At 39.1% G+C, this 17216-nt stretch overlaps 1 protein-coding gene across 2 annotated transcripts in view; it reads left to right on the forward strand.

Annotated features, from left to right (window-relative positions):
* The window catches only part of LOC125231258 (SET domain-containing protein SmydA-8), a 32324-nt gene extending 16506 nt beyond the window's left edge, over positions 1–15818 (forward strand). The window contains exons 1-10 of one of the 2 annotated variants that reach the window (XM_048136650.1): positions 8306–8344; positions 10085–10227; positions 10489–10626; positions 10933–11094; positions 11599–11788; positions 12177–12377; positions 12625–12854; positions 14159–14418; positions 14700–14803; positions 15313–15818. In XM_048136650.1, the coding sequence (XP_047992607.1) occupies positions 8324–8344; positions 10085–10227; positions 10489–10626; positions 10933–11094; positions 11599–11788; positions 12177–12377; positions 12625–12854; positions 14159–14418; positions 14700–14803; positions 15313–15453 (1590 nt within the window). In that variant the 5' untranslated portion in view covers positions 8306–8323 and the 3' untranslated portion in view covers positions 15454–15818. Of the gene's footprint in view, positions 1–8305; positions 8345–10084; positions 10228–10488; positions 10627–10932; positions 11095–11598; positions 11789–12176; positions 12378–12624; positions 12855–14158; positions 14419–14699; positions 14804–15312 lie in introns of those variants that run through there. The other variant, XM_048136649.1, reaches the window with a different exon arrangement.
* Positions 15819–17216: the final 1398 nt, after the last annotated feature.

Raw genomic sequence — 17216 nt, forward strand, 5'->3', positions numbered from 1 at the left:
AATCCCTGACTGGGTTTGATATGATGTCCTAGTTGGACTGGGCAGTAGAAAAGAGAAGCATGAACTAATCATGCACGACCCTACTCATAGTGTTGTGTTCCTGTCGGTGAGTTTAGGCTGCCAGAGCTCAACGAGGGTGCAGTGTGGCGGCGGAAAGACCTACGGAACTAATTTGTTCCGTCTATTGTCCTTTGAGTCGTCGGCAACCCGAACCCTCCTTAAAACTTGTACAGTTTCTAATGGATTGGCTACGCGCATGTCACACCCCTTGAGTTGCAGGCGTCCATAGGCTACGGTGGCCGCTTTCCATCAGGCGGACCGTATGCTTGTTTGCCACCGACGTGCTGATAAAAAAAAAACTCGCTAGGACTATTTAGTTTAACAACTATTTTCATCGAACTTAGCCAGACACACTGCCTGTCTAGAACTCATAATGCGTTGAAAAATCACTCTAATGTATCTTGAAACCGTAGTTTTTCCAAATGTTTCCGGTCGTAATGGTGCGTTTTGACAAGCCGCCGTATTTTACTTCGTAATGCGAATATAAACTCGCTCGACACACTAATTGACAACGTTTTGATACAGAAAATGAACATGAATCTTTTGTAAGTCGGTCTACATCTTTCTTTTATAATTCAATAATTTAGGATAAAATTACTATTAGACTATACAATGTTGCTTACAATTATGTGCCGTTTAAATAAAACTTAATTGCATTAGGTATCACTAAAGAGTCTAAAGACCTTTCTAAGGTATTTAAACAAGAAGGAATATTCTTTGAAAATCTGACAGACTATTCTTTGATAATCTGAAAGAATGTAGTTCATTGTAATCCAGTTACGAAGATTCCACAGATTTCCGTGAATTTTCCAACATTTCCCACATCTTGCACATTTGAATCCATACTAATATTATAAATGTGTGTGTGTCTGTACGTGTGTGTCTGTTTGTTTGTCCCTCTTTCACGGAATAACGGAGCGACGAAATGACGTGATTTTTTAAGTGCAGATACTTAGTTGAAGGGATGGAGATATTGGAAATTGACATAGGCTACCTACTATTTGTCTCTTCCTGATCCCCCACTTCCCGAAAATGGGGGTGGAATTTTGTATCGAGCATTCCGCATTTTTCGACTTTAACACGGGCGAAGCCACGGGCAAAAGCTAGTTTGTATACAATTCTGGCTGTGACGTGACACGCTCTGACACAGCTGCACTGAATAAACACGTGTTGCATTCTAAGAAACGAAACGAAACGAAGATGTCGCCGACGTAAATAGACGTCAAAAAACGCGTATTGACGTAAACTGCACTTGCATGAGTGCATTGCCAGAAAATCTTGCCAATTACTTACCAATGTAACACCTCCACAACACATTATATTGCATCGATTATTCTAAAATTTACCTTAATGTGAGTTATTACAGATGAAATTAATGTTAAATGGTAAGATGGTGGTTTAGTGAGGTTTTGTATTAATTAGCAGTCAAGAGGCCCTATCTGGGCTGTCTAACTAACTGGACGCCGTCCTGCGGGCCATCCTAAATATCGTTGGGTAGATAGAGTGGAGGCAGATCTCCGAGAACTCGGCGGCAACGATGGCTGACGGAAGGTCACTCTGGGCCGCGTAAAGTGGCGTGCTCTTGTGTAGGAGGCCAAGACTCACTTTGGGTCGTGGCGTCAACAAAGTAAGTTTGTATTAAAATAGATTATTACCTAAAAACTCAAGAGACCGCTGTACAGTCTGACCAAAAAGAGGAGAAATTGAAAAGTGGCAACATCGTAGTTCATCCCGTTTTCTCAAGTGATTTGAAGGGGATCACACTACAATGTTGCCACTTTCTAATTTTTGGTCAGACTACAGTCTGACCAAAAATTAAAGTAAATCAGTAAATCTTCAAAAGAATATCTGATTAACAATGATAACCGACGGTTATGTCCGTTTCTGGGTGAGCCTACATAGATGCAAATGATGCAATGACTTTAATCGGTTCAAATGTCCCAAATCGCATGCAATTATCGGCGAGGTGTACAGAGGCCTTAAGATTTATCAACGCACGAAAGTCGTTAAGTCATCATCGTCGCACTGACGTGACGAGTGACGACTTGTCACTTCGTTGCCCTTTACTGCGCGACGCCGACTATCTGTCAACGGTATATCTTGGTCACGTGTGTATACATCATTGACGAGTTATGGACTCGAAGGAACCAGTGTAACGTGCCCCTTGAAGCACGGGCAGGTTACCGCCTACTGGCTCCTACTTTGCGTGAAGTTGAAACCGGCCTATCTTCTCAAAGAATCTCATCCCACTTCTGATGTTCAACCTATAGGACTTCGGGGAGATCCTTCGGAGATTAATAACTATATTACTACCCCATTGCATTCCACCATAACGTGATAAGCTGTCTCTTTCTCTCTGCAAAGTGCCTAAAGAATTGCCTGTAGATATTTAGAAAATGTTTTGTTAATTGGTCCATGAGATGTTATGACATTTTTTTTGAGATTGAATCAATGCATCATTATATGATCATTGGACAGTTTGGTCACCATGCTCACAGAGACACTAACCTTACCGAGTTGACAGAGGTAGGTCATTATCATTAGGTATTAGGTAGTAAGAGACTAACGTTACATCATAAATGAGAGGTTTTTGGTAGCTGTACACATCTATTGGTGGATGAAAGTCGGCATCCCTTTTGTAATTTGTTTAGTATGGCAGGATAGATATAAGGTAATGGCGCCTATTAACGTGGTATTAAGGCAGATTTCAAAAGATACCAAAAAATTAAGGGTATCAAAGCTCATTAACGACCACAAATATTTTTTTTATGGAAGAGTATTTATTGAACTATTAGTTTTGAAGAGTTTTAGGATCATTTTAGTTTATTATATGTCATAAAATGATTTTTGAAGCCAACATACCTAAATTTTCTATTACCGTGGTAATGAACAGGTTGCAGTTCTATTAACGCGAATTGAGATTTCATTACCGAGGGTATGAATGACAGTGTTTTTCTGCCATCGGTAAATAGAAACCCATCTCAAAATTCGGAGCTTAATACCGACGGTTGAATATACAAATTATGACAAATACATATACCTATACTATCCTCCTTTATGAATACCCACAGAAGACTCAGTTTCACCTAAGAAATCTGTACTTACGGTACACTAAATGTCATATTTTGATACAAGACTAATATGTCGCTCGGTAATAGATACTTCTATAGGAACCCATTACCGACCCAAACAAATATTGCATGGATCGGTAATAGATTCTTATATATTCTATTACCGAGGGTTATCTGATCGTACCATCGGTAATAGGCATAAATTGGAGTATTATAAAATCTAATTCCGACCCATAAAAACAAAGTCATACAGATGTATTTTCATTACAAATCAAAATAAAATATTGCAACCTTATATTAAAACCAAGTTTACATAACTGGTAAGTAAGCATCAGACTTTATGTCAATGTTTAAAAAAATTGACAAATTAACGGTTTTCATAGAAACTACGAAATCAGTCATGAAGTTTTTGCTAAAAATTAAGGTTTTGTTGAATAATTTTCATACCGCGTAAATAGTTCTTTGATAACGTGAATAGATCAAAATTGAAACAACTGTAAGACATTATATAACTGATCACATATACTTAAAATAAAGCAAAAAGAACTAATATCACTACTTTAACTATTACCGTGGTATACCACAGTAATAGAATCTACTCACGAAATGGCGCCTTTCACCGCTGTCTTTTAATTTCCACTTTAAACACATTTCCAGGCTAAACAATACGTAAAAAGTACTCAGAAGTCACGTAGAAAACTATAAACAATAATTTGAAATGCATAACTTTCACCTGTTTGCCATAATTATTACGTAAACTACTAAATGAGATTGGAGTTCACTTAGGTTTAGCGTCACACGTCAGTATGACACAACCTCTTCTCGCGGCCCCGTGGCAAAAACTGTCAAATAGCGAGCGTCTTCTTTCATTCACACTCTCTATCGCCTATATGTGCGTTAGTCAACTAAACAGGCTTCCTTTGTGTGAGTAACTTTTTTTAAGAAATTGGTCGGTTTGCCTATAAAATGCGTATTTGCAAATGCGGCGGTAATGGACGTCGATTTCGATACCCGCGTTGATAGCCGCCGTTACCTTATGCCTGGGTGGCTAGCCGAATGGCACAATCGCTCACGAAACGCTCACGAAACGAAGCGCTAGTAGATATCTATCTCTATCGCGCTTGCGTATTGGCGCGACAGAGCCAGCGGCGTATCGCTTTCGTTTGGCGTCGGAGAAATGTCATTCGGCTACGAGGCCTGATAACCACCACCACTATGTTTCGCGACATACGGCTTATCACTTTCGTGATAGGAATTCACCCGGTCTAGCTAAAGTTTCTATTGTTAACACTCCCTAGCGAACAAAACAATACAGAAGAGCAATAAAGAGAGATGACTGCACTACGTTATGAACGTTATCGATTAGCAACTTGTCTACGCACCCTGAAATTCTATAAATGGCCACACGGTTGTCTCGCATGTAGTCACGCGTGTCCAAGGTGAATCTTGTTGGAATCGTATGGAGTTGGTGCAGCCAACTCGAATGCCAACACAGCTGGGCCATACAGTTTCACTTTTATTTCACGAACTAAATATAGATACGAGTACATTAGATCCATGATGAAAGTTGAACCAAAATAGGTTTAAGGTTTTTTTTAGGTAGAATATAGGTGGCATACGAGTAGGGAGGCAGCCATATATCAATCGCTGACCTTTCTATAGTACTTTGTCTATCCATTTACAAAACATTAAAAAAACTGCACAAGCAAAAACATAACACTATCAGCACTTCAAAGCACATTAGCATATTAAACGCATAAACATTTCGCAAGATTCTAAATCAATCACCGGCCATTTTTACGAGAGAAGCATAAAAACCCCCTTTATACGCGCACATAAACCCGAATTGATGGTTGTCGATGACTAGATTCTATTACATTGGTTATTTTCGTATGAAACTATTATGTTCTTTGCCAACTGAAGCAATGGATGTCTGACTTTTATGATGTATTTTGCTACGAGTATGTGCAAAGATTGTGTGTATCTTGGAGGAAAACAATGACATATAAACAATTTGCTCTTAGTTACTGTCCCCATGCTGAGAAAAGGCCTCCCTATATTCCATAATATACTTTATGAGTTATGACTAACCTACATTTCAAAAAAGATGTAAGATCTCATTGGTCTATAGAAAATTCGAAGAAAATTAATGAAATCAGCTCATATCCGTTAACTGATGGGCAAAGATACAGAGCATCAGTTATTTCAGAACTTACGCAATTTCTTCGAATCACAAGGGAAGTGGAAATGAATCTGTAAATATTAAGTGTGATTCAGATCTTCAAACGCTTATTTTCATACATTTATTACAGGAAAATAGTACTCACATTGCCACACATAAGCGTCCCATACCTCTACTGAGGTTACGCGCATGCAGAATACTCAACTGTACGCTGCAGATATAAATGGACTCTCTAGCATAAAAAAAATAAGTACAGAGGGGTGAGGGGGGGATAGTTATATCTGCAGCATTGTTAGTAATATATTATGTTATTAATAATTATGTTAGTAATAGACCTGATGATGATGACAGGGATTTTGATAGTCCTGATTTTCATTAGACTTATATTGACCGAGATATAGACCGTGATTACCTTTCGTGAAGGAGGGTAGATCGCGCACTGTCTACGCAACTTTGACATCCACCCGCCTTCGTCAGTTTTCCGTGATCACGATGCATGCAACTGCGTCGAAATATCGGGAGCTCGTCAAAAATCAAAAAGGTAATCACGGTCTATATCCCGGTCAATATAAGTCTAATGAAAATAACCGTGAATCATTCAAAACTCTTAGTCCTGATATTAATAGGAAAAAGAAAGTAAATGTCGTAATTTCATAGGAAACAACAGTTGCACAGGGGCATGATCGTTGCAAACATAAGTTGGTCCGACTCTAATAGTCAATAGGTATTATCAGATCTTGAATCATATATCCCAGAAGCTATAAACTTTAACCCTTGAATACCCGCAACTGCCAAAATAACTTGATATCTACGAAGAATCGATGCATCAGATATTTCCAATGATCCAAGGAAAATATCAAAACATGTTTACTTGTAATAACCGTACACTTACGAGGTGCATTCTGTTAACTGGTAATTTAAGCCGTATTAATCTGTTGAGTGTTTTTGTTTGTACGAAGGTTTACTAGTGTTATGATTTTGTGTTTATTTGTAAAAGTTTGTTTAGAGTTAAAGAAATGTGAGTGTGCACGGGAAAACGTCCCACTTTGTCGATTGCTATTTAGCCGATTTGTCAGTTTATTCATAACTAGTTTTTGCCCGCGGCTTCGCTCGCGTTAAAAAGACACAAAAAGTAGCCTATGTCACTCTCCATCCCTTTAACTATCTCCAATTCTCCAGTTAAAAAATCACGTCAATTCGTCGTCGCTCCGTTTTGCCGTGAAAGACGGACAAACAAACAGACACACACACTTTCCCATTTATAATATTAGAATGGATATCTGGGCGACCGAGCTTCGCTCGGTTCCATTTTATTAAAGTGCCTACGCCAAATTTTCTCCATACAATGAATACCACTCTCCGTGACATAAATGTGTCCGTAAACGGTATCAACGTAGGTATTCTAAAATGTGAATTCATGGTAGAAGCTTTACTGTAATCCCACTTTATCCCACTGTACCAAAATACAACGTTTGCAACTAATATTATTCGTTGCTCCCGTAATTTCTACCACTATATTATTAAGGCAATTTGAACCAACTCCAAGAGCTAAACAATGCTAGTCAACTGCCAAGAATAATGTGATAATAATAATTACCGGGACGGGAATAAAACGACACCTTGGGACCACAAGGGCGTATGTGTGGATAAAGGTTGGGGGAGGTGGAACTTTGTTTTAGTAAACTTGGTTTATTTTCGCAGACTTTACTTAATGGCTATTCCCTCTAGTCTTACCGCATAGTTTTACAAGTTGAACCACTGGGAGTTTTCTCCAATAGACTTACTGATAGTAAGGGCCAGGCTAGCCAGGTAGAATAACCCAACAAGATAAGTTCTAAGCGTGTCTAGTTCAAACAACGTAATTATAACAGTAACTACTCCTTAATAACGTACTTTTTGTCATTTAGTAGGTTTGTTAGGTACTTACCTATAGATGCCCGAAGTGCAAACAGTGTAGAAGTAGGAGCCGCGCGCAGCAGCGCGCGTGCAGCACAGCGGGGCTCCGTCGAAACAGTTGTCGAGTCTGGTTTCGTACAAAAAGCGAAGTCTTACAATCGTCCTAATATGTATAGTTTATTGTTATCTGTAGCTGAGCGTTTTTCTGAGAAGATTTAGTAAACAGCGTATGAACGAAAACTGAGGGGAGCTTCTAGTCCATCATGTATCTTATTCTAAATATATAATCAAACTACGAAAATTATTTCCTGGTCGCTAAAAGCCCTCTGCCCTTGATCTTCCTAATCTCCAAATGGTCCATTTACACGGTATTTTTCAAGTGCTAGCTATAAATACATATGGCCATTTGCAATCTCGGACGTTGACTTATGATTTACTGTATTACTAATGGAGCATTAGTTGTGCAAATTAATACAGTAGTTAGGAGAATTTATTATAAAAATAGCTGTTACTTGGCTAGGGATACAGCCGGCATCAGATATATCGGAGCTGCCAAAGGTCTCACAAATGTCGGAACACATACTCTAACGTCGTGACAATAGAAGTCCGATATTTATAAGAGTTTTGGCTGCTCCGATATCTTTGAAGGCGACTGTATAATTATTCGAAGGCACAGGTTCGTATTCGAAGGCAAGGCCATAAGCGATAAAAGCGCGACTATAATATAATTTTCCTGCAGTGAGTGCAAGACAATCCAAGTACCAACTGGGTATTAAGAGTTACTTGAAAGACTTCTGCAGAATTGAGCAATATGATTTTTAACATTTTCCATTAACCCGCGCAATCAAGTACATGTGACTTGATGATGACCCCCATAGCTTTTAACAATCTACTTTTAAAACTTTGGCTCTTCCCTGTTCTACCTTTCTTACTTCCGCAAATCAGTCGGAACCTTAACCTTATCTAGTATTATTTACGGATTTTTACGGCAACCATTGGCACGGTCAAGTGGCGCTCGGAATACATCTAGACAACGCCTACCATTCATAATACACGTCACGTCACTCTTCAGTTTCCATGTCTGCGATCTGCCATTTGGTCGGGATCCGCTTGGATGTTTCGCCGCATCTTCAGAGTGAGTTTGACATTTGTTTTTGTTTTTCGTGTCACTCGTGACGTCATCAGGTCGTCACACAGCCTTAGGCCGCGCGAATTGATCTTATTTTTTTTTTGCAACATTGCAAATTGGCAATTTGAAATATCGAATCGTGCTAAGTGACGTGATAGTGACGGTGACGTTTGTCGTGGTGCGTTGCCGAGTGACGTTGCGTGATTGTTATTTTAAGGAGACGTTTGGATGGCAACTGTAGCTGCCCTACTGCGGCGGCCTTGAAGCAAGCGAGACAGTCACTGTGTCTGTCAGTTTTCATAATGGAATGAAGGCATCAGTGACGATCGCCGTCGCATTTCTTCTGCAAATTTGACATTGAATTGAATGATTAAATTGGTCACTACTCACTCATTTTTGCCAGGAAATTGTGAGATAGGCACTGTGATGGCATGAACGCCACAGCAGTAATGTCGCAATAATAATGCAGCTGCAATTAACATCTAAATTACACTTTAAGATATTTATGTTAATACAAGGTATCAATGACCTATTAAACTTATATTTTGAATTCTGTTTCTAAGATCTTGCGCTAAAATTATAAGCTCGTTTTAGGTGGATAATATGTTGTATGATCTTTTCGGATGCACGTTTGTAACGGTCGATATCGATATATTGTTTATTTGTGGCTTTAATTTCATTTTAAAGATATCTACAATAACATATTTTTGTTTGGCTGTTATTTTTTGTCTCGAGAGCAGAGAGTAACCAAAGGTTATTTTAATATAAATAAAGAACTGTCACCGTTTTGATATCCGCGTAAAGGAAACATATATCTTTCTGCAAGAATGTGTCACTGAGACGTGTTGCTTAATTTTAAACCCGCATTTTGTTTATTAACTCTGACAATCTTTTTATTCGAATTATTTTCGGGAGATGGCGAAATGTTTGTCCGCTGTATTATAAATCATTTATGTTCGTTTCGTTCAAACTGCATGTTCAAAGTAACTGGAAGCAAATTTTACGAGTACGTTTTATTGCGTTTTAAGATTTATTTTGACATGAATGTCTTAGTTCTTTTAGCAGAAACCTAGTAAAATTAAAAATAACCCAACAAGATAAGTTCTAAGCGTGTCTAGTTCAAACAACGTAATTTATAACAGTAACTACTCCCTTAATAACGTACTTTTTGTCATTTAGTAGTGTACGTTCTACTTATGCAAAATTAATATTCTTACATTTTAGCCACTCTAGACAAAATACCAATGAAGACTGTCCTTGACACCAGTATCTACTTAGGTACATCGTCTATCTGTGAAAAATGTAGATATCACCTGATCAGCCCAAACTTACAGCACTTACAGCATTTTTAAATATCTTTTTTTTAAAGACGCTTCTTTTTATTTCGAGTACTGACAGGTACAGTCAACCAATTGGAACCCTAGGCCACTCTACAACCATGTCAAAATTACAAGCAGTAAGAGATTTCTGACAATCTGATTTATAACGTCATTATGACATAGTTCTACAGTGGCCTAGGGTTCCAATTGGTTGACTGTACCGGTATAGTTACTCGTACCTAAATTTAACCCGACGTTAAAATGACAGATCCTACTTTTGTTATTCGGCACTGCGTTGATAAACAGTCAGTCAGAGTAAAATTGAAAACAAAGGTACTTTTTAGATACTAGACAATTTACTTTTTTACTTTAAGTAGGTACTTTACTTTATTAGACGATATCTTAAAATTTTACTATTTCGTTTCAGCAAAAGAAGCGTGGGAGAGGCGATGGGCGGAATAAGGAGAACATTCCTGAGGCCGACTTTGAAGCCGAAGAGACTCAAGTAGTCCAAGAGGTCCCACCGGCTAACCTGTGCTATGAGGTCAAACACTCCGAGGTCATGGGACGGTATGTCTATATACTACAATAAGCAGTTGTTAATGGTCCGATGGGCAGACCTATCGATCAGGGTTGGAGGGATCGAAGAAGTCCCATCGGCTAACTTTACCGGTTACTTCGAACCAACTTATAAAAGTAGGTTTATACTACCCCTCGGATGTCATGGGACGGTATTTCTGAGCTCGACTTGAAAAAAATATTATTCAGTGATTATTTCCTCTTTCAATTTATTTCGAAGTTTTGTAAATTGTGTTCATATACCTATTCCAGGTACTTAGTCGCCCGTAGCGACATCCGCGCCGGGGAGATAATCCTGGAAGCCCCCGCGTTGGCCGTCGGTCCATGTGCCGGCTGTCCTGTCGTGTGCCTCGGCTGCTACCGCGAGCTCCAAGACGTGGCCTTATACAAGTGAGTTCAATTCTTAATGTGACCGTACCTTCAAATAACAGGTACCTAAATCGTGCAGTTTCCACATACGAATACCGTTTCAAAACTGGTGATGTCGGCAGCGGCGGCCGTTATGTTTAACTTTTAAAAACCCGCCATCATAAAGCAGCGCGAGTCGCATGTCGCAAAAACTTAAAAGCAGTTTTTGCTGTCCGAGAAAGATTAAAGATTTCCCAAGTTATTCTTCAATTACAACATCTCCTTTTGATCTGCCTCTCTGTTATCCTTTTGTAGACCTAAACTTATACATATGTAAACCTTTTCCAGATGTGATGGCTGCAAGTGGCCCCTCTGCAGCAAGACGTGCTTCGGCCGAGGACGGTACACCGGCCACTCTACGTACGAGTGTGAGGCGTTGAAAAAATGCCCGCCAGACTATAGCAATATGGAGGAATTGAAGGAGTCGTACCACGCGTTGATGCCTTTAAGGTAAACTGAAGTACCTACAAATTATAACCTAACCACAAAATTCAAATTTTGAAAGAACCCCCGACATAGGGGACCGATTTTCATAAAACATGGCTAAGAACACTCCCGACTAACTCAGCTTTCAAACAAAAAAAACTAAATCTAAATTGGTTCATCCGTTCGGGAGCTACGATGCCACAGACAGACACACACACACAGACAGACAGACAGACACACCCCGTCGTTTTTGAGTCGGGAGTTAAAAACTAAGTTTCAAATGCATAAACACTCACTAAAAGTAAAAATAAGATCGCGAACCACCTTCAAATTAGGTACATATTTTCCAATGATGGCCTTCCTGGATGCCCAAAGGCCCATCTCCCAGGTCTTCACATTTGTGTGAATAATGACGTAAATTGTGACGGCGGATAATATTTTTGTCTCAGACTAACATTTTTCGGATAAAATTCTGTCGCAGTTGCGGAACTTCCTACTACCATGCTAAAAACTGTCTTAATATTCCAGATGTCTACTACTAAAAAAAGCTGACCCGTCCAAATGGACAGCAGTGTCAGCCATGGAAGCCCATAACGCTCTCCGACGGGAAAGACCTGACATCTGGCCGAGCAACGAGACCCATGTGCTGAGCCGGCTGAGAGCTTGGAAAATGGGATTTGATGATGAAGAGGTGCACACTATCTGTGGGATACTTGAGGTTGGTACACATGTATAATATTTACTTATATGTTTGACGATTTACTTTTGATTTTAACCCCCGACGTAAAAACGATGAGCTTATATATGTTTGACGTATCTGTCTGTGGCATCGTAGCTTTCGAACGGATGAATTTAGATTTCGGTTTTTTGGCTGAAAGCTGAATTAGTCATGTTTAATGGAAATCGGTCCACTATGTCGACTTTTTTTTAAATTGAATTTTGTTGGTTATGAAGATGAAGCAAGATCACCATGGAGCTGTCTTATACAAAGAGCTGTCTTATACAAACTCACGTTTTTGCTAAAGGTGCTGGCATATCATTGTCTGGGCATATCTTTAGAAAGGGGGCAAATTCTTTAAGTGACAGCATTTCTCTGTGGTTTCCAGGTGAACGCTTTTGAAGTTGGTGGGGGTGGAGCCAACGCACGAGCGCTCTACGACCAAGCGTACCTCCTGGCTCACGACTGCACTCCCAGTACCACTCATACGGATGCGGAGACGAAGCCAAATAGACCGCTTACCATACGAGCTGCTGTGCCACATAAAGCAGGGGATTTGTTGTCGCTGTGCTATGCGTATACGTTACAGGTACAGCAGCCAATAAAACAATCTAGAAGATATATAACTAGAGACAGATCTGTGGTCAGATATCAGACACTTTGTTGAAGCATTGAAATTCCTTAATCCTTCGTCTGTGTTTGATAAGGATCCCAACATTGCGGACAAGAATGTCGGACCATAAGGCCAATTTTTTTTTAGAAAAACAATGAGAATAGAAATAGAAACGCTGAGTAGCTGCTATGAAACCCACATCTTAACAATCTACGTTTTCCAGGGCACGCTAAAACGTCGAGAGCACATCAAACACAGCAAGTTCTTCGACTGCTGTTGCCGGCGCTGTACTGACCCTACCGAGCTCGGGACCTTCGCGAGCGCCTTCAGATGCCCTAAATGTGCTGGACGAGTGCTGCCAACAGTGCCACTGGAGCCTGAAGCACCTTGGAGCTGTATAGATGGGTGTAACTACACTATGTCCGCGGCTGGTGTTCAACTGCTGCTTAAAAGGTTAGATGGTTGAATCTCATCATTTCGCGTAGCTAACCTGTGAAATTGGTTCACCCTGTTGTGGCATAATTTTTTTATGAATAATTCTATTGTGCATAATCGATTTAGTCGTAATTGGCTTTGTGCATAAACTGCTATGGAATAGTCAAGTTTAGCATAATCTGTTTAGGCAGATTGTGATTTTTCCGAATATTCTTTGAACATAAATTTGGTACTCCGAATCATTTTTACGCATAAATTTTATGTGCATAAACTTAAGTGTTCCGATTTAATGTTTTGTCGAATTTATTTTGGCATAACATCAGTATAGGTCGAATCTTACCATTATACATTCCCCTTTCCACATTCCACTATTTCCTAGCGGTAATTTTCTGTTGTGGTCGCAGTTCTAACCTAACCTAACCCACTTTCCCTAGCGGTGCTTTTCTGTTGAGGTCGCAGTTCTAACCTAACCTAACCCATTTTTCCCTAGCGGTGCGTGTTAGTTGTGGTCGCAGTTCTAACCTAACCCACTTTTCCCTAGCGGTGCTTTTCTGTAATAGTCGCAGCTCTTACCTAACCTAACCCACTCTTCTCGAGCAGTGAGTATCTGTAGAGTTCGCAATTCTAACCTAGTGTAACCATTTTCCCCTAAAAGCGCATTTCTGCTTAACGAAAAATGTATGCGAAATAAGTTTCGGATAAAAATATTTATGCTCATCCAATTTCTTCCTAATGACACTCGGCCTCAATAATAGTAGGCCAATATATTTTCGGACAAAATAATATTCGAAATATCGTGAATTATACCAAACAGTGTTTATGCTACATTAACATTCGGCAAAAATCGATTATGCCAAATCTGTTATGACAAAAGCGTTTCGGACAAATAAAGTTATGCCACATAGAGGGAACCCCTGTGAAATTAACTGTCGCTTTCGGTTCAATCTTTCTAGAAAATAACGCACTGATTACGTTATACTCCCCTTAAACTCCGCAACACACTTGCAACTCCTCGGGGCTTGCAAAAGTCCATCGGTATCAGTAGATAATTATTTACTATCAGGGGACTCGTCTGCTCGTTCCTCTCCTGTTATCCTCTTCTTAGTCGTATACTCTTGTCAGAGTAGTCGTGGTCATTGGGGTCGTTGTGCTGCCTTTTTAATGGTTTCCCGCCATATTGCTCTATTTGTAGCATTCCGCGCGTACAGATTTAAGGGTGACCCGGTGAGAGCCCTCACTTGGTCTGTCCATCGCATTGAATATTATAAATTATATTTAATCTGTCAAAACCTGGAACTTAATGTTTTACTCCCACATTTCAGGCTCACGGACGAGTTCGACCAAATCGACGCCAACGACGTCCCCGGCTTCGAGACCTTCCTCCACAAATACCGCAACGTAATCCACGGCGGCCATTACTTACGGCTCTCCGCGCTTCACTCGTTGTCGCAACTGTACGGCAAGGCAGCGAGTTATCTTATCCATGAAATGCCGGAGCCTGAGCTGCATAGGAAGATCGAAGTTTGCCGGGAGCTGATGAAGGCTTTTGATGTTATTGAACCAGGATATTCTCGGTTACGAGGTAAGGAATGGGTTTCAAGTTAGAGTTTGCCACATTTTATTTTTTTTATTTTATTTTATTGATTAGGGAAACAAACAGCATACATAATTTCTTATAGTCTACAACGATATGTTAACACATTAGCCAAAACACATGCACAAGCACTAGCAAATCTGGAAATGAAACTCTAGTAAGTGTAACCTAAGTACTTCTCGTGCGTCAATACTTTTTCACTGCATCGTTTAACGAGATTCTCTCTACCATTTAGTTACTTACGTCACATGAAATTATTGTTGTTCTAGGTGTGACACTATACGAGCTGCACGCACCACTGATGATCCTGACAACACGCAAGTTCGAAACCAAATCCATTTCTAAGGACGAGCTGCGTACAAGGCTGAAAGAGGTACTAGGAGTCTTCACATTCACTTGATACTGCATTATCAAAGAGGACATTATGGCTGTGATAATCGATTAGAAATCTCGGCATGTAGGTACAGGTACCCGAGGTACCAGAGTAGTGTAGTATAGTATATCCCAATAAAATTCACAATCAGTTTATTCCCTGAGTCAGGTCAATCCTTACCTACTTGCGGTTAGGTTCCCACATATGAACCCTGGGTACTTGACGTTAACGTCAATCGGATTTGCTCGAATTTCTCCATTTCGTTACACGTAACGTAAAGCTGGCGTATAAGCATGTTCGCGCGATAAATGATAAAACATCAGGCCGTCCCTAACGCACTTACAAATAGTGCGATAGGGACGGCCTGATGTTTTGTCATTTATCGCGTGACCATGCTTGCCTACCTGAACTAAATTCAAAATTGAGTAATCAGCGTCCTGCAAGAAATAAAAATAAGAATGCGTTTATTATCAAAATAGTGACTGACTATGAATTTACTATATTTTCAGATAGTCGGCTACCTTTCCGAAGCCGCCCTCATCCTCGGCTTCGAGCCTTCCCAGTCCTCCGAAGGTCTTATGGCGTCCGCCGCCAAGGACGCCCTCAAGAAAATCAAGACGTGGGAGCAGATCATCGGCAAAATCTCATGAACGTAGCTGCATTCCATTTGGACTGATGAACGCACCTTGATGATTCTGCTGGTGGATTTTGGATCTGTTTTTCTGTGATGGCTAAAAATATGTGACTGTTGTCAAGAGGGCGCTGTTATTTTGATGTATGCGGTGACAATTCAGTAGGTATATTATTAGTTCTAATGAAATTCCATAACATGGCGCGTAGTCACATATTTCTTTAGAAAGAGTCTTTGTCTCGGTATCTAGTTTGACAGCTATGTAAAATATGTAGCCTATGTAGGTAATATTGATTGAAAGGTACAAAGTTGTTGTGCTCTGACAACTAGATGGCACTGTTTGATGATGTCGTTTATTGAGATTGGAGAGCTTTTGGTCCGCTAGAGACGTTACTTCTCAAATGCTAGCATTTGAGAAGTATTTATTTAAAAAAAAATGTTCTATGTTGTTTTACAACTGTTCTTTGACTTCAATCATATTTTGAAATAGATGGTTTCGTCCATATTGACATAAGAATGCTACTGGTGTTCGTACAAATTGATGTATAATTTATTTATGCCTTTTTCATTTCAACACATATATCTACATTACCTACTCAAACTAACTTTAGATTTAAGTGAATACTTTCTGTGAAATTTGAATGTGATCTATTTATTAACTTATATGTGTGTATATACGGAAAGTCAGCTTCAAAGTTACTAATAAAAAAAGTAATTATTTTAAAAAATATCGGGCGTATTCTGATTTTAATGACAGGTTAATAATTAGATTTGGATTAGATATCGATATGTACAGCTTAATCTATTACTAAAATCAAAATATGCATTATTTAGCATGAAGAAGAATATGCATTATTGTGCATAAATATTGAGTGACTTTAGGTTGACTGTACAAACTCATATTTATTAACTTATAAAATACTATTATATTTTATATATGCTAACTTAAAAAAAAAGAAAAGCTTATTATTAAATATATCAAAAATCTATTTTATGAATCTCTACCTTTATTATTATATACAACTTTAAAATTATATTCATTCCTTCCACTACTAAAAGACAAATTAATAATGATTGCGTGAATTGTATACAAAGAATATTTATGTTTTAGTTACTAATTTTAATGTTATAAATACATTTTTTTAATAAAATTATATTCTGAGTTTTATTTACAAATTACAAGTTTTAATATAATCATAAAGGGTGTTTTTTTTTTAGAGGTATAGAAGTTTAATTTGGCAACACTTTTTTAATTGGCGGTAATTTTGTAAACTGTAAAGTGGTCTGTGTTTAGTTTGGTTTGGCATTTCAAGATTGAATAAATAGGCGCTTGGACAACGCTTCCAGATTGTGAAAATTTATTTTGAAAATCATGGATCTGCTCCAAAGACTTCGTCGATTTTCATAAACGAATTTTGTTTAGCGATGAAGCTCACTTTTGCTTGAATGGATTCGTCAAAAAACAAAACTGCCACATTTCGTGTGATGATAATCCTCAAGCCTATGTTGAGACACCGTTACATCCAGAAAAACTGACCGTTTGGTGTGCTTTATGGCCTGGTGGAATAATTGGTCCGTACTTCTTTAAAAACGACGCTGGCCAGAACGTTACATTCAATGGTGACCGCTACAGGGCCATGGTTACTGATTTTTTCGTTCAACCATTGAACGATCATGATGTGCAGGAACTGTGGTTTCAACAAGCCGGGGCAACATGCCACACAGCTCGTGCCACAGTTCACTTATTGAAGGAAACGTTTGGTGATCGCATAATTTCACGTT

The sequence above is a fragment of the Leguminivora glycinivorella genome, chromosome 11, assembly GCF_023078275.1.
Source record: "Leguminivora glycinivorella isolate SPB_JAAS2020 chromosome 11, LegGlyc_1.1, whole genome shotgun sequence".
NCBI classification, from domain to species: domain Eukaryota; kingdom Metazoa; phylum Arthropoda; class Insecta; order Lepidoptera; family Tortricidae; genus Leguminivora; species Leguminivora glycinivorella.